The sequence below is a fragment of the Capra hircus genome, chromosome 5 (genome assembly GCF_001704415.2).
Source record: "Capra hircus breed San Clemente chromosome 5, ASM170441v1, whole genome shotgun sequence".
Lineage (NCBI taxonomy): Eukaryota > Metazoa > Chordata > Mammalia > Artiodactyla > Bovidae > Capra > Capra hircus.
In genome coordinates this window covers 29,157,827-29,179,917 of record NC_030812.1, presented here as the reverse complement: position 1 = coordinate 29,179,917, position 22,091 = coordinate 29,157,827, and the positions used below count along the sequence as shown (strand labels likewise).

Genomic DNA, 22,091 nt, shown 5'->3' with positions numbered 1-22,091 from the left:
CCTGATAGGCTACAGTCCCAAGGGTCGCAAAGAGTTGTACACAACTGAAGCAACTTAGCATGCATGCATGCACCTATTCTTCAGCTGAAGAAGCAGAAAATCCTTAAAGGTTCCTGTGTTCCCAATATCAACTGCATTGCTTTCCCAATGTCCAAAGATAAATACTATTCTGAATTTTAGTCTCTGTACTTTTAACACAGTAGTAAACTGAATGATGTCCCTCCTGCAAAAATATTGTAACCAAACACAAGTTCACCTGCCCAACACACAGTGAGGCCAAACAAATGGAAATGTTGGAACAGAAAAGGGTTTACTGTAGAGTCAAGCAGGGAGAAAGGGTGGCTCCTGCTCAGAAACCCGTAACTCTCCAATGGTTTGGGGAAAAAGTTTTTATAGGCAAAATTGGGGGTGAGGGCTGCAGTGTGTATGACTTTCTTCTGATTGTTTGGTGGTGTGGTAACAGGGCAGTACTCTAGGAATCTTGTGCTCAGCCTTAAGTTACCACCCTCCATCTGGACAGAGGCCTCACTACCTGCAGAAGGATTGTTATGAATATTTCTTGAGGAGGAACCTGACCTGCCCCCAGGCCACACTGTTGTGCCTAGACTGCTCCCCCTTTGTTTCTAAATTCCCTCCCTTCTCTGATTAGCAACTATTTGAATCTGCCCTTTGGAACACAGGGAAGATCAAGGAGGCTGAAGCCTTTTTTCCTATAAACAAGAAACTGGGGACATGGAAAGGATTTGTACCAGGGAGGGCCCTACAGTGTCTTACTCCCTTTCTGGAATGTGTAAATGTTACTTTATATGGAAAAAGGGTCTTGCAGGTGTGATTAAATTTATGATCTTGGAGTGGAGGGATTATCCTTGATTATCTAGGAGAACCCTATTGCAATCGCATGTGTCCTTATAAAATGGAGGCAGAAGGGGCAATATTTAGACACCTAGGAGAAGGTTCAATGTGAGGATGGAGCAGAAAGAGATTTAAAGCTGGAGATTGGAGTGTTGTGGCCACAGCCAAGGAATGCCAGCAGCTAAAAGAAACTGCAAGACACAAGGCATGGATTCTCAGACAGAGTCTAGAAGAAGTGTAGCCCTGCTGACAACCAGTCCAGTGATTTGCAGATTTCAGACCTCTAGAATTTCTGACCTTTAAATTGTGAGAAAGTAAATGTTGTTGCAGGCTTCCCAGATGGCTCAGTAGTTAAGAATCTGTCTGCCAATGAAAGAGAGGCAGGTTCCATCCCTGGGTTGGGAAGATCCCCTGGAGAAGGAAATGACAACCCACTACAGTATTCTTGCCTGAGAAACACAGAGCTCCAGAGGTGCTGGAATGTAATGTGGAGGCTGAAGGAAAGAAACCCGAGGAATGGTCAGAGGCATGTGTGGAAAAGACTCTTGAGGATCTTGGACAGCAAGATCAAACCAGTCAGTCCTAAAGGTAATCAACTCTGAATATTCATTGGAAAGACTGATGCAAAAGCTGAAGCTCCAATACTTTGGTCACTTGAAGCGAAGAGCCAACTGATTGGAAAAGACCCTGATGCTGGGAAAGATTGAAGGCAGGAGGAGAAGGGGGTGACAGAGGATGAGATGGTTGGATGGCATCATCAACCCGCCGGACATAAGTTTGAGCAAGCTCTGGGAGATAGTGAAGGACAGGGAAGCCTGGCATGCTGCAGTCCGTGGGTTTCCAAAGAGTCAGACAGGACTGAGTGACAGACAACAACAAAATGCTGCTCTTTCTTTTTCTCCCATAAGAATGCACAAAAGGAAGATTAAAAAAGCTCAAACTATTAATACTTCTGCATAACTTAACTAAGGTCTCAAAGTTCAGAATATTTATAGGATTAGAAAAAAAATACCCAACACTTAACAAGATAAAATTTATAATATCTGATAACTGATTGAAAAATATCAGACAAGGGACTTCTCTGGTGGTACAGTGGGTAAGATTCTGCCTGTCAATACAGGGAACACAGGTTCAATCCCTGGCCTGGGAAGACTTCACACGTTGCAGAGCAACTAAGCCCCTGCTCTACAACTACTGAGTCTTCCCCCTAGAGCCTGCACAAAGCAAATACTGGGCCCACGTGCTGCAGCAACTGCAGGCCGTGCACCTACAGCCTGTGCTCTGCAACAAGAAAAGCCATTGCAATGAGAAGCCCACATGTCACAAAGACCAGACCCTGCTGGCAGCAACTTGACAAAGCCTGTGTGCAGCGAGACCCAGCACTGGTCTTTAAAAAAAGTTCAAAAAAACATTCAGGCAGGAGGGGTGATACCGGGGAAATGGCTGAGCAGAAAGCATGAGGAATCGATTGGTCCAACCAGACAAAGCTGTTTTGGCAGAATCTATCTGATTTAACTGTCTTGAAATTCTGGCATCTATTCAATGGCTTCCATATTTCAAAGGAAATCTTGACCAGGAAATTCTTGGTGAGTGTGTACTAAGTTGCTTCACTAGTGTCCGACTCTTTGTGACCCTATGGACTGTAGCCCACCAGGCTCCTCTGTCCATGGGATTCTCTAGGCAAGAATACTAGAGTGGGTTGCCATGCCCTCCTTCAGGGGATTTTCCCAACCCAGGGATCAAACCCACATCTCTTACATCTACCTGCATTGGCAGGCAGGTTCTTTACCACTAGTGCTACCAATTTCATTCAACTGAAGCTTTTAGCATAATAGTTCTGGAGAAGGCAATGGCACCCCACTCCAGTACTCTTGCTTGGAAAATCCCATGGATGGAGGAACCGGGTAGGCTGCAGTCCATGGGATCGCTAAGAGTCGGATACACTAAGCGACTTCAATTTCACTTTTCACTTTCATGCTTTGGAGAAGGAAATGGCAACCCACTCCAGTGTTCTTGCCTGGAGAATCCCAGGGACGGGGGAGCCTGGTGGGCTGCCGTCTATGGCGTCACACAGAGTCGGACACGACTGAAGCGATGCAGCAGCAGCAGCAGCATAATAGTTCAGTCACTCCGTCATGGCAGGCTCTTTGCGACTCCAAGGCCTGCAGCACTCCAGTCTTCCTTGTCCTTCACCAACTCCAAGAGTTTGCTCAAACTCATGTCCACCAAGTCAGTGATGCCACCCTTCCATCTCATTGTCTGTCGTCCCCTTCTCCTCCTGCCTTCAACCTTTCCCAGTCTTTTCCAATGAGTCAGTTCTTTGTATCAGGTTACCAAAGTATTGGAGTTTCAGTTTCAGCATCAGTCAGTCCTTCCAGTGAATATTCAGGACTAATTTCCTTTAGAATGGACTGGTTGGATCTCCTTGCAGTCCAAGGGACTCTCAAGAGTCTTCTCCAACACCACAGTTCAAAAGCATCAATTCATCTGCACTCAGCTTTCTTTATAGTGCAACTCTCACATCCATACATGACTACTGGAGAAATCATAGCTTTGACTAGAGGGACCTTTGTTGGCAAAGTAATGTCTCTGCTTTTTAATATGCTGTCTAGGTTGGTCATAACTTTTCTTCCAAGGAGCAAGCGTCTTTTAATTTCATGGCTGCAATCACCATCTGCAGTGATTTTGGAGCCTCCAAAAATAAAGTCTATCACTGTTTCCACTGTTTGGATATTTGCCATGAAGTGATGGGACTGAATGCCATGATCTTAGTTTTCTGAATGCTGAGTTTTAAGCTAACTTTTTCACTCTCCTCTTTCACTTTCATCAAGTGGCTCTTTAGTTCCTCTTCATTTTCTGCCATAAGGGTTGGTGTCATCTGCATATATGAGGTTATTAATATTTCTCCCAGCAGTCTTGATTCCAGCTTGTGCTTCATCCAGCCTGGCATTTCGCATGATATACTCTGCATATAAGTTTAATAAGCAGGGTGACACTATTCAGCCTTGATGTACTCCTTTCTCAATTTGGAACCAGTCTGTTGTTCCATGCCCAGTTCTAACTGTTGCTTCCTGACCTGCATTAGGTTTCTCAAGAGGCAGGTAAGGTGGTCTAGCATTTCCATCTCTTTCAGATTTTTCCAGTTTATTGTGATCCACACAGTCAAAGGCTTTGGCATAGTCAATAAAGCAGAAATAGATGTTTTTCTGGAACTCTCTTGCTTTTTCAATGATCCAGCAGATGTTGGCAATTTGATCTCTGGTTCCTCTGCCTTTTCTAAAACCAGCTTGAACGTCTGGAAGTTCACGGTTCATGTACTGTTAAAGCCTGGCTTGCAGAATTTTGAGCATTACCTTGCTAACATGTGAGATGAGTGCAATTGTGTGGTAGTTTGAACATTCTTTGGCATTTCCTTTCTTTGGGATTGGAATGAAGACAGACCTTTTCCAGTCCTGTGGCCACTGCTGAGTTTTCCAAATTTGCTGGTGTATTGAGTGCAGCACTTTCACAGCATCATCTTTTAGGATTTAAAATAGCTCAAATGGAATTCCCTCACCTCCATTAGCTTTGTTCATAGTGATGCTTCCTAAGGCCCACTTGACTTCATATTCCAGGGTGTCTGGCTCTAGGTGGGTGATCATACCATTGTGGTTATCTGGGTCATGAAAATCTTTTTTGTATAGTTCTTCTGTGTATTCTTGCCATCTCTTCTTAATATCTTCTGCTTCTGTCAGGTCCATACCATTTCTGTCCTTTATTGAACCTATCTTTGCATGAAATGTTCCCATGGTATGTCTAATTTTCTTGATGAGATCTCTAGTCTTTCCTATTCTATTGTTTTCCTCTATTTCTTTGCATTGATCACTGAGGAAGGCTTTCTTATCTCTCCTTGGTATTCTTTGTAAGTCTGCATTCAAATGGATATATCTTTCCTTTTCTCCTTGCTTAGCTTCTTTTCTTTTCTCAGGTATTTGTAAGACATGATAGCAACTACTCATTTTTTACCCTCCACATCTGTGACAGAAGTGTTCCTAGAGCAGCTTAGAAGAGCCAGAGAGGGCAATAAGAACCTTATCCTCCAAATATGAGAGATCTGTTATGATTGTGAATTGCTATTTCAAATCACAGAGGTGTAGACACAAAGGCCAGCTACGATTGTTGTAACCTCCACTGAGTGGAAGCAGCTTTCGGGGGATTTAGAGGCAATTTCAGGTTTTTTCCCTCACTTTTCCTTTTTCTCCTTTTGGAAGCCAGACATTTAAAGATTAGGAAATTGAATTCAATTTTATTTTCAAGGGAACTTAGAAGGTCGCCAGGTTCAGTTCAGTCACTCATTCGTGTCTGACTCTTTGCGATCCCATGGACTGAAGCATGTCAGGCTTCCCTGATATGTCCATTGAGTTGATTATGGCATCTAACCATCTTATCTTCTGTTGTCCCCTTCCCCTCTTGCCTTCAATCTTTCCCAGCATCAGGGTCTTTTCCAATGAGTCAGTTCTTCGCATCAGGTGGCCAAAGTATTGGAGTTTCAGCTTCAGCAGCAAGTCACCAAGCATGCCCATAAAAAGATGCAGGTTCAGAAAAGACCTGAAAGGACCTAAAAATTATACCGCAGGCTGATCCCTGGCACATAGTAAATACCATATAACTCTAAAAACAAGCAACAACCCTAGGAGAGAAAGAGAATTTATTTCTAGACTGATCACAGTATAAGATTCAGACGTCCAGTTTTCAATAAAAAATATCATAAAGCATATAAACAAATAGGAAAGCATGTCCCAGTCGAAAGGAAAAAAATTACAGAAACCATGGGGAAGAAATTAAGACATTATCGGATAAAAGCTGAGGAAGTACATTACCAGTAGAACTGTTTTATGAGGTATGCTAAACGGAGTGCTTCAGGTTGAAACCAAAGTAATCAAAACTGCATGAAGAAAGAAAAATCTTTGATATAAGCAAATACATGGGAAATTATAAAAGCTAGTATTGATGTAATTTTGGTTTATTATTTATTATTATCTGAAATGAAGTGAAATAAAATGAAAGTTGCTTAGTCATGTCCAACTCTTTGTGACCCCATTGACTGTAGCCTACCAGGCTCCTCTGTCCATGAGATTTTCCAGGCAAGGGTACTGGAGTGGGCTGCCATTTCTTTCTCCAGGGGATCTTCCCAACCCAGGGATCAAACCCAGGCCTCCCACATTGTAGGCAGATGCTTTACTGTCTGAGCCACCAGGGAAGTTAGAGGGGCAGAGTCGTATGCTATTAAAGTTTGACTGGTATAAATTCAATTTAAGAGTGATAACTTTATAATGCTATGTGCAATTCCCAAGATAAACACAAAGAAAATAAGTATAGGATATACTCAAAAGGAAATGAGAAGGGAATTAAAGCATTTCACTAAAAAAAATTAATAAAATAAAAGATGACAACAATGAAAGGAATGAAGGGGGAAAAGTTTTAATACAAATAGAAAACAAACAGCCAAAGCTAAGTCCTCCTTATCAGTAATTACTTTAAATGTAAGTGGATTAAACCATCTTATCAAAAGTTAGGGATTGACAGAATAAATTTTAAAAAGCCAATGATCCATGCCTTCTATAAGAGACTCACTATAGATATAAAGACCCAAAGAGATTGAACATGAAAGGATAGAAAAAGATAGCTGATGCTAGGAAAGACTGAAGGCAGGAGGAGAAGGGGACAACAGAGGATGAGATGGTTGGATGGCATCACTGACACAATGGACATGGGTTTGGGTGGACTCCAGGAGTTGGTGATGGACAGGGAGGCCTGGTGTGCTGCAGTTCATGGGGTTGCAAAGAGTCGGACATGACTGAGCAACTGAATTGAATAACCAAAAGGTGGGTAGTTGTATTAATATCAGACAAAATAGACTTTAAATTTTAAAAAAAGATGACAAGATGGGGGAGAATGGATACGTGCATATTTATGGCTGAGTCCCTTTGGTGTTTAGCTGAAACTATCACAACATTTTTAACTGGTTATACCCCAATACAAAGTAAAAAAGTTAAAAAAAAATTACAAGAGGCTATAATGAAAGTTTCAATAGAGCAAGAAGCTATAACAATTATAAACATGTATGCACCTAATAACAGATCCTCAAAATATAAGAAGCAAAAATTAACAGATTTGAAGGGAGAAACAGATAGTTCTACAAAAATAAGGCAAGATTTCACTTTGGCAATGGATAGAACAACTAGGTAGAAAATAAGTTAGGAAATAGAGGACTTGAACAACCAATAAATCATCTAGATGTATATAGAATACTTCATCAAACAAGAGTATTAAAAAAAAAGAAAAATAACAATATATGATTTTCTCAATAGCAGGTGGTACCTTCTCCAGGATAGACAATTGCCAGGCTAAGCAACAAAAGCTCAATATATTTATTACTTGTGTTTGGCTCTGCTGGGTCTTCATTGCTTTGCACAGGCTTTCTCTGGTTGTGGAGAGCCAGGGCGGTTAGGCTCTAGGGCGTGCGGGCTTCAGCAGTTGTGGCACACAGCCTAAATAGTTGTGGCACACTGGCTTAGTTCCTCCACACCATGTGGAATCTTCCTGGACCAGAGATTGAAACCATGTTCCCTGTATTGGCAGGTGGATTCTTATCTGCTGTGCCACCAGGGAAGTACTCAATATATTTAAGTATATATTACACAAAGTATCTTTTCCAACCACAATGAGATTGTTATAAATCAACTACAGAAGGAAAACTAGAAAATTCACAAATATGTGGAAACATTTTCTTAAACAACAAGGGAGTCAAAGAAGAATTACAAAGGAAATTATAAAATACTTGGAGAGGAAAATGAAATCACAACATACAAAAACTTATGGGATGTAACAAAAGCAGCGCTAAGAGGGAAATTTATAGGGACAAACATGAAAAAAGGAAGGTCTCAAGTCAACCACCTAACTTTATGCCTTGAAGGAACTAGAGAAAGAAAAATTAAACCCAGTTAGCAGAAGGAGAGATCAGAAAAATTAGAGCAGACATAAATAAAGAGTATGGAAAATCAATGAAACAAACAGTTGACTCTTCTGCCCAAATCAACATAATTGACAAACTTTTAATTAGATTGACAAAGAAAAAAGAGATTACTCAAATTACTAATTCAGAAATCAATGTGGGAACTTTACTGTTGATTCTATAGAAATAAACAGGATTAACAAAAACACAAATTTGAAAAGATATCTGCACCCCAAGGTTCATAGCAGCATTATTGACAAGAGCCAAGATATTGATACAGTCTTAGGGTCCACCACAGATGAATGGATAAAGAAGATGTACAGGACTTCCCTGGTGGTACAGTTGATAAGAATCCACCTGCCAGTGCAGAGGACAAGGGTTCTATCCCTGGTCTGAGAAGACTTCACGTGCCCCAGGCAACTTAAGCCAGCACGGCTACCACTACTGAAGCCTGTGCACCTAGAGCCTCTGCTCCGCAAGAGAAGCCACCGCAATGAGAAGCCTGTACACTGCAAGGAAGAGTAGTCCGCCCATGCTTATTACAACTAGAGAAAGCCATGCACATCAGCAAAGGCCCAGCACTGCCAAAAGTAAACAATTAATTTAAAAAATGAAGAAGTACACACACATAAACCACGGAATACTACTTAGTCATAAAAAGGAATGAAAACTTGCCACGTGCAGGGACATGAATGGACTTGGATCTTTTCAAAGTGAAATAAGTCAGACAGAGAAAGACAAATACTGTATGATATTACTTAAATGTGGAATCTAAAAAATGCAACAAACTAGTGAATATAACAAAATAGAAGCAGATTCCCAGATATAAAGAACAAAGTAGTGGTTACCTGTGGGGAGAGGGAAATGGCCATGGGGCAATATAGGAGTAGGGGATTAAAAGGTACAAACTATTAGGTATGAAATAAGTTACAAGGATATATTGTGTAACATAGGGAATATAGTCAATATTTTATAATAACGATAAATGGAGTCCCTTTAAAAATTGTGAATCACAGAATAGCTGGGTGGATAGGTGGGTGGATGAATGAATTGGTGGGTGGGTAGATGGATGGATGAGTGAATGGGTGATGGGTGGGTTGGTGAAAAATAACTGTGAATCACTATATTGTACACCTATAACTTATAAAATATTATACATCAACTATACTTCAAGTAAAATTTTTTTCTAAAAAAAGTAAACAACCATATACCACCAAATTGGTAACTTAGATGAAATAGAAAAATTCCTGAAAACACAAAACATATGAAAACTGAATAACAAAAAAATATAAAATCTGAATAGATCCATAATTAGGATAGAGAACAAAACAGTAATAAAAAACCTCAGAATAAAGAAAAGCCATAGACCAGATGGCTTCACTGGCGAATTCTACCAAATTGGAGAGTTGATGGAGAAGGAAACAACCCACTCCAGTAATCTTGCCTGAAAAATCCCACGGACAGAGGAGCCTGGAGGGCTGTGTTCCAAAGGGTCACAAAGAGTTGGACATGACTGAGCAACTAAGCGTGAAGAATTGATATGTCCCTGAGGCAGACCAGTAAAAGTGTCTTGCTCAACTTGCCAACTGAAAGAAAACTGATTCTGGTGGTTCATATTGATAGGTATGGCGAAAAGCCACATGCCGAATCAGTAGATGCATACCAGCTACCAGAAGGTATGATAATTTGCTTAAGCAATGAAACCACATCTGGTACATCAGCTGCAATTGAGGTCAGTTCAGTTCAGTCACTCAGTCGTGTCTGACTCTTTGCGACCTCATGAACCACAGCATGCCAGGCCTCCTTGTCCATCACCAACTCCTGGAGTCCACCCAAGCCCATGTCCATTGATTTGGTGATATCATCCAACCATCTCATCCTCTGTCATCCCCTTCTCCTCCTGCTCTCAATCTTTCCCAGCATCAGGGTCTTTTCAAATGAGTCAGCTCTTTGAATCAGGTGGCCAAAGTATTGGAGTTTCAGCTTCAACATCAGTTCTTCCAGTGAACACCCAAGACTGATTTCCTTTAGGATGGACTGGTTGGATCTCCTTGCAGTTCAAGGGACTCTCAAGAGTCTTCTCCAACACCACAGTTCAAACACATCAATTCTTTGGTGCTCAGCTTTCTTTATAGTCCAACTCTCACATCCATACATGACCACTGGAAAAACCATAGCCTTGACTAGATGGAACTTTGTTGGCAAAGTAATGTCTCTGCTTTTTAATATGCTGTCTATGTTGGTCATAACTTTCCTTCCAAGAAGTAAGCGTCTTTTAATGTCATGGCTGCAATCACCATCTGGAGTGATTTTGGAGCCCCCACAAATAAAGTCAGCCACTGATTCCACTGTTTCCCCATCTATTTGCCATGACGTGATGGGACCAGATGCCATGATCTTAGTTTTCTTAATGTTGAGCTTTAAGATAACTTTTTCACTCTCCTTTTTCACTTTTGTTAAGAGGCTCTTTAGTTCTTCTTCACATTCTGCCATAAGGGTGGTGTCACCTGTATATCTGAGGTTATTGATATTTCTCCCAGCAATCTTGATTCCAGCTTGTGCTTCTCCCAGCCCAGCGTTTCTCATGATGTACTCTGCATAGAAGTTAAATAAGCAGGGTGACAATATACAGCCTTGAATTAGTCCTTTTCCTATTTGGAACCAGTCTGTTGTTCCATGTTCAGTTCTAACTGTTGCTTCTTGACCTGCATACAGGTTTCTCGAGAGGCAGGTCAGGTGGTCTGGTATTTCTATCTCTTTCAGAATTTTCTACAGTTTACGGTGATCCACACAGCCAAAGGCTTTGGCATAGTCAATAAAGCAGAAATAGATGTTTTTCTGGAACTCCCTTGGTTTTTAATGATCCAGCGAATGTTGGCAATTTGATCTCTGCCTTTTCTAAAACCAGCTTGAACAGTGGGCCTTAGGAAGCATCACTACGAACAAAGCTAGTGAAGGTGACGGAATTCCATTTGAGCTATTTCAAATCCTGAAAGATGATGCTGTGAAAGTGCTGCACTCAATATGTCAGCAAATTTGGAAAACTCAGCAGTGGCCACAGGACTGGAAAAGGTGAGTTTTCATTCCAATCCCAAAGAAAGACAATGCTAAAGAATGCTCAAACTACTGCACAATTGCACTCATCTCACACGCTGGTAAAGTAATGCTCAAAATTCTTCAAGCCAGGCTTCAGCAATACGTGAACTGTGAACTTCCAGATGTTCAGTTGAGGTCACCACCTGGTTAATTTTACAGTGATCCACTGTCATTCTCGAAGGTCCGTCTGTCTTCTGCACAGGCCAGATGGGCAAGTTGAATGAAGATGTGGGAATCACCACTCCTGCATCTTTCCCTGATGATGGCATTTATTTCTGCCATTCCTCTAGAAATGCAGTTTCAGTTTGCTACCTTCCTAGGTAAAGGCAGTTCTAATGACGTCCACCTGGCCTTTCCCACTGTGATAACCCTCACTCCACAGTCAGAGAACCAATGTGGGGATTCTGCCAGTTGCTGAGTATGTCTTTTCCTTTTATGTATTCTAGAACTGGCAAAAATAGCCACAGGATGGCTTCAGGGACGCATTGAGCCCACTGTGACATAGACCTGAACTAAAACTCTACTGATCACATGACTTCCGTAAGTGCCTGCACTCTGACTGGTAGATCACAATGATATTCTTGATCTCCTCGAATTAGCATCAGTTCAGAGCCAGTATCCACGAGTCCAGAAGGTTTCATTATTTCCTATTCTCCAATACACAGTCATCCTAGTAAAAGGCCAGGTCTCTTTGAAGAAGACTTGGAGAAGAATTAATAGCATGAATTTCTGACTGTGTCCTTCCTCAAAGGAACCCATCTGCTCCTTCATTCAGGGGGTTCTGGGTCTGTAAACTGCCTTAAGTCTGAGAATTGATTGAGGAGCCATGACTCTGTTGTTATGATTCAGATTAGATTTTGGTTCACTTGACCTAGAAATTTTCCACTTATGCAGATCAAGTAAGAGTTTAGTAAGTGAAAGTCACTGGGTTGTATCCAACTCTTTACAACCATACAGTCCATGGAATTCTCCAGGCCAGAATATTGGAGTGGGTAACCGTTCCCTTCTTCAGGGGATCTTCCCAGCCCAGGGATCCAGCCCAGGTCTCTCAAATTGCAGGTAGATTCTTTACCAGCTGAGTCACCAGGGAAGCCCAACTTTACTTTTGGTAGAAATACTACAATCAACTAGCCAATGCCATAGCTCTTCATACGTCATACTATTCTGACTGGTGTCTGACTGGACTCTGCTGTGCATTATGTAACCATGCCCACTCGGCCTTTGGTGGTTGCATGCCCCCACTTGGCCCTTGCTACCTCAGGATCCAATTACTCCCAATGTTTTTAGATTTTCCAATTCCACTATAAGGTCCGGCCTACAGAAAAGAGTGATCACAGAGTTCTCCAAGGATGCCAAGGCTCCTCTTATAAAGTTATTTCTCACAGTTATGATGAAAGATGTGTCTTCTGGATTCTCCCAGGGTGGATGAATAGATCTTAAATCCACCTTAACATTCCAGTCTCGCTAATCCTTCTAATTATTCCCTACATTAAACCAAGACAAATCTGGCATGTCTAACTTATTCACTGTGTGTGAGTAACTTTTTGGTCCATGTTTCAGCGAACCAACCAAACAAACTGTTAGAGCCTTTTCTAACTCACCAAGCTGCAATGTTAAATACTAAATCTTGCTTTAGTGAGTCTACATCAGTTAGCCTGATCCAACTTTATGTTTTTTAATACAATTTTTAAAAATTTATTTATTGACTGTGCTGCGTCTTCGTTGCTGTAAGGACTTCTCTCTAGTTGTGGCAAGAGGGGGCTACTCTCTAGTTGCATTGTTCAGGCTTCTCTTCTCTTGTTGCTGAGACAGGCTCTAGGGTACTCAGGCTTCAGTAGTTGTGGCTGAGGGCTCAGTAGTTGCAGTTCCCCAGCTCTAGAGCACAGGCTCAATAATTGTGGCTCTCAGGCTTAGTCACTTGCAGTATGTGGGATCTTCTCGGTCCAGGGATCGAACTGGTGTCTCCTACATCGGCAGGCGTATTCTTTATCACTAAACTACCAGTGTGTGAGTGTGCATGCTTAGTCACTCAGTCGTGTCCACCTCTCTGAGGCCCCATGGACCATGGCCTGCCAGGCTCCTTTTTCCATGGGATTCTCCAGGCAAGAATGCTGGAGTGGGTTGCCATTTCCTTCTCCAAAACCACCAGGGAAGCTCCAACTTTATGTTTCTTCTGTCACTATCCCACACCCACACCTTCAACATCCATTCCCATGCATATTCCCTGGACTTCCATCTGTAAAAATTAGAAAATTCAAGTAGGTCTTTTGGAATGTAGTGCACTTCCTCATGGGTCACACTTTATACCTTGTCTTCAGCGGCTTACTGGATTTTAATCTAGTTCCCTGGTGGCTCAGAGGTTAAAGTGTCTGCCTCCAATGTGGGAGACCCGGGTTCGATCCCTGGGTCGGGAAGATCCCCTGGAGAAGGAAATGGTAACCCACTCCAGTACTCTTGCCTGGAGAATCCCATGGATGGAGAAGCCTGGTAGGCTGCAGCCCATGGGGTCGCAAAGAGTCGGACACGACTGAGTACTTCACTTTCACTTCACAGGTCTAGAAACAAAGAGATGTTGTGGGAGCGGTTTCTGAGGGAGCAGCATCATCTTGCTTGGTACAACTGCCTCAGGAAAGGTCATTGTAGTTTCCTCAGGCAATACAGGGTTAATCCTCTGAGACAGGTATGGAGCAGCCATTCTCATTGGTGTTGGGTAAAGAGGCAGCTTCTCTGGCAAAGGAAACTCATCATTACTTGGAGCTTTCAATATTCTAAGCTGTAACAAAGTCTTTGCATACATCCCCATTCCAGTTTTCAGGATCCCAGTCCTTTTCAATGTTCTCACTGTAACATCAGCCACCCAGTGACACTGGGAGCTAAGCTTGTGCTGCAGTTCAGCAAGTCAGAGAATGAGTTTCTTGGTTTAATTTTCATCAGTTAGCTGGTGCTACAGTTCCTCAATAAATGGAAAATAAAATTACCATACGATGCAGCAGTTCTACTCCTGAGTATACAAAGAATTGACAGCAGACACTTAAACAGATATTTGCACTTCTTTGTTCATAGCAACGTTATTCACAATGGCAGGGAGGGGGAAGCAACTCATGTGCCTAAAATATGATATATACATACAATGGAATATTATTTAGCTTTAAAAAGAAAAAATTCTAACAAGTGCTACAACAGAGATGAACTCTGAAGACACACTAAACGAAATAAATCAGGCACAAAAGGACAAATACTTTACCATTTCACTTACATAAGGTGTCTAGAGTAGGCAAATTCATAGAGACAGAAAGAAAAATGGTTTTTGCTAGGGTTTAGGGGAAAAGGAGAATGGGTAGTTATTGTTTAATGGGTCAGAGTTTCTGTTTGGGGTGATGAAACATCACGCCAGGCTTTCTTGTCCTTCACTATCTCCTGGAATTTGCTCAAACTCACGTCCATTGAGCTAATGATGCCACCCAACCATCTCATCCTCTGTCGCCCCTTTCTCCTCTTGCATCAGGGTCTTTTCCAATAAGTTGGCTCTTCACATCAGGTGGCTAGAGTATTGGTGCTTCAGCTTCAGCATCAGTCCTTCCAATGAATATTCAGGGTTCATTTTATGGTTACATAACACTATAAATGTATTTAATGCCAATGAATTGTACAATTAAAAATAGATAAAATCACAAATTTTGTTATGTATATTTTATCAGGATAAAAATTTAAAAATAGGTTAACTGCTTGTTTCAAACAAAAATAATTGGAAAGTAATAGACATTAAGTTTATAATACATGTAGAAGTATGATATAAATATCACATAGGCCAGGAGAGGGAAAAAGGAGAATACTGCTGCAAAGTTTATACACTGCTCAAAATTGGTGTAATACACTTTAAGGTAAATGGTGATAACCTAAATACATACCCTATGAACCCCAAAGCAACCAATGAAAAGTAAAAGTATAGCTAGTAAACCAATAAAGGAAAAAAAAACGGAAATCAAGTGGAATCATAAAATATATTCACTCTAAAAGAAGTCAGAAATAATAAAAGGAAACAAACAAAAAACATGGGACAAACAAAACAAATAGCAAGATGGTAAATTTAAACTTAACCATATTGATAATTGTATTAAATATAAATGGTCTAAACATCCAATTAAAAGGCAGAAATTGTCAGGCTGGATAAAAAAGAAACTCAGTTATATGCTTCTTGTAAGAAACCCATTTTTAAAATTATTTATTTATTTATTTATGGTTATGCTGGGTCTTCATTGCTCTCAGGCTTTCTCTAGTTGTGGCAAGTGGGGGCTTCTCTCTAGTTATGATACAGGGGCTTTTCATTGCAGTGGCTTCTCTTGTTGCAGAGCACAGGCTCTGGGCACACAGGCTCTGGGCGCACAGGCTTCAGTAGTTGTGGCTCATGGGCTTAGTTGCTTTGAGGCACATTGCATCTACTGGGACACAGACTGAATCCATGTCCCCTGTGTTGGCAGGTGGATTCCTATACCATGAGGTATAGGTATACTGTTCCTATTCCTATACCTGTATCACCATGAAAGTCTATGTAAGAAATCTATTTTAAATATAGTAAGCCAAATATATTTAAAGTAAAAGAATAAAAGAAGGGAAAGGAGGACTTCTTGGAGGTTCAGGTAGAAGACTCCATGCGTCTACTGCAGGGGGACATGAGTTCGATTCCTGGTTAGGGAAATAAGATTCAACATGCTCACAGTGTGACCAAAAGAAAGAAAGGAAAAAGGAAAAGGATGGTAATACTCATCAAAGGAAAGCTACAGTGGATATAACAAAGTTTGTTTGTTAAGTTACAAACAAAGTTTGTTTTAAGTTACAGAGAAAAGTATATTGTGGTTTAGTCGCTGAGTCATGTCTGACACTTGAGACCCCCAAGGACCGTAGCCTGCCAAGCTCCTCCATCCATGGGATTTCCCAGGCAAGAATCCTGGAGTGGGTTACCATTTCCTTCTCCAGAGGATCTTCCCAACCCAGGAATTGAATCTGGGTCTCCTGCAGGCAGATTCTTTACCAACTGAGCTACAAGGGAAGCCTGAAAAGTATACTACTAGAGATAAATAGGATCATTCCATAATAGTAAGGTAGCCAATTCACTGAGAAAACATAACAATTCTAAATGTTTAGTCACCTAATAATAAAGATTTAAAGTACATGGGGGAAATTTGATAGACTATCAGAAGAAATAGAAAATTGCACAGTTATAGTCAAACATTTCTATATCCCTCTTTCAATAAGTGATAAAGTTGAGGAAAAAACAACAAACAAGTCTTCAAGAAGACTTGAACAATACTATCAACTGATTTGAGGTAATTGTTATTTATATTCAATAACAGGATGAAAATTATATTCAATGGCATACATAACATTTACTAATATAGACCATATTCTGAGCCATAAAACCAATTTCACGAAATTCACTAGGTGTCAGATCATATGAAATAAGGTCTCTGACCCCAGTGAAATTGAATTTGAAATAAATAAGAGCAAGAAGTCTCCAAATATTTGGAAACTAAATAAATAACACTCTTCTAAATAACACATGGGTCAAAGAAAAAACTAAAAATGAAATTATAACATGTATAAAACTGAATGAAAATGAAAACACAGCATTTTCATTTGCAGAGGGGGAAATATATGGAACAAAACGTTAGCAAAACAAAAATGTTAACAAGCCAAAGCAACTAGAACCTGTGCTCCACAATTAGAGACACCACTGCAATGAGAAGCCCATGAACCGCAATGAAGAGTATCTCCTGCTTACTGCAAGTAGAGAAAGCCCTGGCACAGCAACAAAGACTCAGCACAGTTAAAAACAAAACAAAATAAAAAAAAATGTTATCAAATCAGTGACCTCAGCTTGTCCTTAAAGAAACTAGGAAGAAAAGAAGAGCAAGTTATACGCAAAGCAAATAGTTTATTCCAAAAGCGTAAGGTTGGCTTAACATTCACTACTGAGGAAAATTAGACCTAAATAAGTGGAGAGAGATGCTGTGCTCAGGGGTCAGAAGAGTCAATATTGTCAAGATTTCAATTCTCCCTAAATTGATATACAAATTCAATACATTCCCAATCAAAATACCAGTAGGCATTTTTCCCCCAATAGAATTTGACAGATTGATTCTAAATTTCCTATGGAAAAGCAAGGGAGAAAGTAGTTTGAACAAAGACAATTTTTAGGTTACAAATGTTTAAGTATTGAGAGAAATGCCCAAGAAGAGGATAAAGAGTTAAAAGGCAGATGTCAGAGAAGTTGGGCACAACTAAAAAACTACAAAGTTGAGGAACTAAAACTATATGATTTCAAGAATTGTGAAACTTCAGTAATCAAGACACTGTGGTAGTGGCATAAAGATAGTTAAATAGTCAAGAGAACAGACTGGAGACTCTGTTAACTCACACATATATGTTCAACTGACTTTTAATAAAGGTGCAAATGCAATTTAATGGAGAAAGAGTAGTCTTTTCAACAAAGCTAGAATAACTGTTTTTAAAAAAGAACTTTGATCCATATCTGATATGATATACAAAGATTAAAACAAAATGGATCATAGACCTAAATATAAAATCTAACAGTATAAAACTCCTAGAAAAACATGTAAGAAAAAATGTACTGTCTTTGTATTTCTCTTGGCCAATAAACCCCTCTTCTATGAAGTGTTCAGGGGAAAGAAAAGGAGCTAGAAGGCAATCACATTTCTTCTTGTAAATAACTATTTGATAAAAGCTCAGTGGACAACAAATGAAAGCTATTGACTAAAATTAGATATCAATATTAGCTATAGAATGATTTTTTTAATCACAATCACCCGATAACACATGTGATTCATTTCTTAAAAAGCTTGATTAACTCTGATATGAAATTGAAAGCGATTAATATAGAATTGGAGCTTGTGGGGACTTCCCTGGTGATACAGTGGACAAGAATCCACTTGCCAATGCAAGGGACATGGGTTTGATCTCTGGTCTGGGAGATTCCACTTGCTGCAAAGCAACTAAGCCCATGTGCCACAATTACTGAGCCCGAGTTCTAGAGCCTGTGAGCTGCAACTAATGTGCCCTTGAGTTATAGTTGCTGAACATCTGTGCTGCAAACACTGAAGCCCCTGCACTTAAAGCCTGTGGCCTGCAACAAGATAGGCCACCACAGTGAGAAGCCTGTGCACTGAAATGAAGAGTAGCCCCCTCTCGCTGCAACTAGAGAGAGCCTGCAAGCAGAAATGAAGACCTAGCACAGCCAAAAATAATGAATAAATAAATCGTTTTTTTAAAAAAAAAAAAGAATTGGAGCCTGTTATCCAGAGTCTGGCTCTAGGTGAGTGATCACACCATCGTGATTATCTGGGTTGTGAAGATCTTTTTTGTACAGGGGGCTTCCCTGGTGGCTGAGAGGTTAAAGCGTCTGCCTGCGATGCGGGAGACCTGGGTTCAATCCCTGGAGAAGGAAATGGCAACCCACTCCAGTATTCTTGCCTGGAGAATCCCATGGATGGAGGAGCCTGGTAGGCTACGGTCCATGGGGTCACAAAGAGTCAGACACAACTGAGTGACTTCGTTTTTTTTCTGTGTATTCTTGCCACCTCTTAATATCTTCTGCTTCTGTTAGGTCCATACCATTTCTGTCTTTTATTGAGCCTATCTTTGCATGAAATGTTCCCTTGGTATCTCTAATTTTCTTGAAGAGATCTCTAGTCTTTCCGAATCTATTGTTTTCCTCTATTTCTTTACACTGATCGCTGAGGAAGGCTTTCTTATCTCTCCTTGCAATTCTTTGGAACTCTGCATTCAAATGGGTATATCTTTCCTTTTCTCCTTTGCTTTTTGCTTCTTTTCTTTTCACAACTATTTGTAAGGCCTCCTCTGAGGGCCATTTTGCTTTTTTGCATTTCTTTTTCTTGGAGATGGTCTTGCTTCCTGTCTCCTGTACAATGTCAAGAATCTGCGTCCATAGTTCATCAGGCACTCTGTCTATCAGATCTAGTCCCTTAAATCTATTTCTCAAAGGGATTTGATTTGGGTCATACCTGAATGGTCTAGTGGTTTTCTCCACTTTCTTCAATAAGGAGTTCATGATACGAGCCACAGTCAGCTCCCGGTCTTATTTTTGCTGACTGTATAGAGCTTCTCCATCTTTGGCTGCAAAGAATATAATCAATCTGATTTTGGTGTTGACCATCTGGTGAGGTCCATGTGTAGAGTCTTCTCTTGTGTTGTTGGAAGAGGGTGTTTGCTATGACCAGTATGTTTTCTTGGCAAAACTCTACTAGCCTTTGCCCTGCTTCATTCTGTACTCCAAGGCCAAATTTGCCTGTTACTCCAGGTGTTTCTTGACTTCCTCCTTTTGCATTCCAGTCCGCTATAATGAAAAGGACATCTTTTTTGGAGGTTAGTTCTAGAAGGTCCTGTAGGTCTTCATAGAACTGTTCAACTTCAGCTTCTTCAGCGTTACTGGTCGGGGTATAGTCTTGGATTACCGTGATATTGAATGGTTTGCCTTGGAAACGAACAGAGATCATTCTGTCGTTTTTGAGATTGCATCCAAGTACTGCATTTCAGACTCTTATGTTGACTATGATGGCTACTCCATTTCTTCTAAGGGATTCCTGCCATAGTAGTAGATATAATGGGTATCTGAGTTAAATTCACCCATTCCAGTCCATTTTAGTTCGCTGATTCCTAGAATGTTGACGTTCACTCTTGCTATCTCTTGTTTGACCATTTCCAATTTGCCTTGATTCATGGACCTAACATTCTCAGGTTCCTATGCAATATTGCTCTTTACAGCATCGGACCTTGCTTCTATCACCAGTCCCATCCATAACTGAGTGTTGTTTTTGCTTTGGCTCCATCCCTTCATTCTTTCTGGAGTTATTTCTCCACTGATCTCCAATAGCACATTGGGCACCTACTGACCTGGGTAGTTCATCTTTCAGTGTCCTCATTTTGCCTTTTCATACTGTTCATGGGGTTCTCAAGGCAAGAATACTGAAGTGGTTTGCCATTCCCTTCTCCAGTGGACCACATTCTGTCAGATCTTCACGACCCAGATAATCACAATGATGTGATCACTCACCTAGAGCCAGACAATGTGAAGTCAAGTGGGCCTTAGGCAGTATCACTATGAGTAAAGCTAGTGGATGTGATAGAATTCCAGATGAGCTATTTCAAATCCTAAAAGATGATGCTGTGAAAGTATTGCACTCAATATGTCAGCAAATTTGGAAAACTCAGCAGTGGCCATAGGACTGGAAAAAGTCAGTTTTCGTTCCAATCCTAAAGAAAGGCAATGCCAAAGAATGCTCAAACTACCACACAATTGCACTCATCTCACGTGCTAGTAAAGTAATGCTCCAAATTCTCCAAGCCAGGCTTCAGCAATACGTGAACTTCCAGATGTTCAAGCTGGTTTTAGAAAAGGCAGAGGAACCAGAGATCAAATTGCCAACATCTGCTGGACCATCAAAAAAGCAAGAGAATTCCAGAAAAAACATCTATTTCTGATTTACTGACTATGCCAAAGCCTTTGACCTTGTGGATCACAATAAACTGTTGGAAATTCTGAAAGAGATGGGAATACCAGAACACCTGACCTGCCTCCTGAGAAACCTGTATGCAGGTCAGGAAGCAACAGTTAGAACTGGACATGGAACAACAGACTGGTTCCAAATAGGAAAAGGAGTACGTCAAGGCTATATGTTGTCACCCTGCTTATTTAACTTCTATGCAGAGTTCATCATTAGAAATGCTGGGCTGGAAGAAGCACAAGCTGGAATCAAGATTGCCAGGCAAATATCAATAACTTCAGATATGCAGATGACACCATTCTTATGGAAGAAAGTGAAGAACTAAAGAGCCTCTTGATGAAAGTGAAAGAGGAGAGTGAAAAAGTTGGCTTAAAGCTCAACATTTAGGAAACAAAGATCATGGCATCTGGTCCCATCACTTCATAGCAATTACATCGGGAAACAGTGGAAACAGTGTCAGACTTTATTTTTTGGGGCTCCAAAATCACTGTAGATGATGATTGCAGCCATTAAATTAAAAGACGCTTACTCCTTGGAAAGAAAAGTTATAACCAACCTAGACAGCATATTAAAAAGCAGAGACATTACTTTGTCAACAAAGGTCTGTCCAGGTAAGGCTATGGTTTTTCCAGTAGTTATGTATAGATGTGAGAGTTGGACTATAAACAAAGCTGAGCGCTAAAGAATTGATGCTTTTGAACTATCGTGTTGGGAAGTCTGTTGAGAGTCCCTTGGCCTGCAAGGAGATCCAACTAATCCATCCTAAAGGAAATCAATCCTGGGTGTTCATTGGAAGGACTAATGCTGAAGCTGAAACTCCAATACTTTAGCCACCTGATTCGAAGAACTGACTCATTTGAAAAGACCCTGATGTTGGGAAAGATTGAAGGCAGGAGGAGAAGGGGATGACAGAGGATGAGATGGTTGGATGGCATCACCAACTCAATGGACATGAGTTTGGGTAAACTCTGGGAATTGGTGATGCACAGGTAGGCCTGGCATGCTGCAATGCGGACGCAGAGTTGGACACAACTGAGCAACTGAACTGTACTGACTGATCTAGTCAGAGGAAATTGTCACTTGGAATCAAAGTTGCCTAAGTCAAATATTATGAAAACAAAGTGAGTCTTTGAAAAAAAAAAAATAAAGTAGCTGCTCATGGAAAGGTTAAAAAGAAAGTTGCAATCCAAAACTTTTCATTTACTACCTACCTCTCTGGCTCGCTGGAGCTGTGCTTGCTCAATCTTACCGATGACATCCTGAACTGCAAATGGAATCTCAATATTAGGAACCTCTGATTTTTCTAGGACAGTTTTGTACATTTTGGTGAAATCGAAAGTTTCTTTTCCTGCTTCATGTTCATCGTTGTTCTCAGTTGACATTTTGATAAATGTTTTGGAAAGTTGAGTGATTTTCTTTTATTTCTTCGTTTTTTACAAAATATAGGCAAATGCTTCTAAGCCATCCACAAGGAAGCTAGAAGAGGCTTTTCTTGCTCCCAGAAATTGTGGAGTACCCTGATCTTCCCCATGGTGTTCTGGTTCTGGTGATGTCATATTAGATCCATTGTGACATTATCATTGACTCAAATACTTAAAGAGTGCTTACTG

At 40.6% G+C, this 22,091-nt stretch overlaps 1 protein-coding gene across 1 annotated transcript in view; it reads right to left on the bottom strand.

The window, feature by feature from the left end:
* FAM186A (family with sequence similarity 186 member A) overlaps positions 1–21,863 on the bottom strand; it is a 135,766-nt gene extending 113,903 nt beyond the window's left edge. Inside the window, exon 1 of the mRNA XM_018049024.1 lies at positions 21,693–21,863. Coding sequence (XP_017904513.1) covers positions 21,693–21,863 — 171 coding nt within the window. The remainder of the gene's footprint in view (positions 1–21,692) is intronic.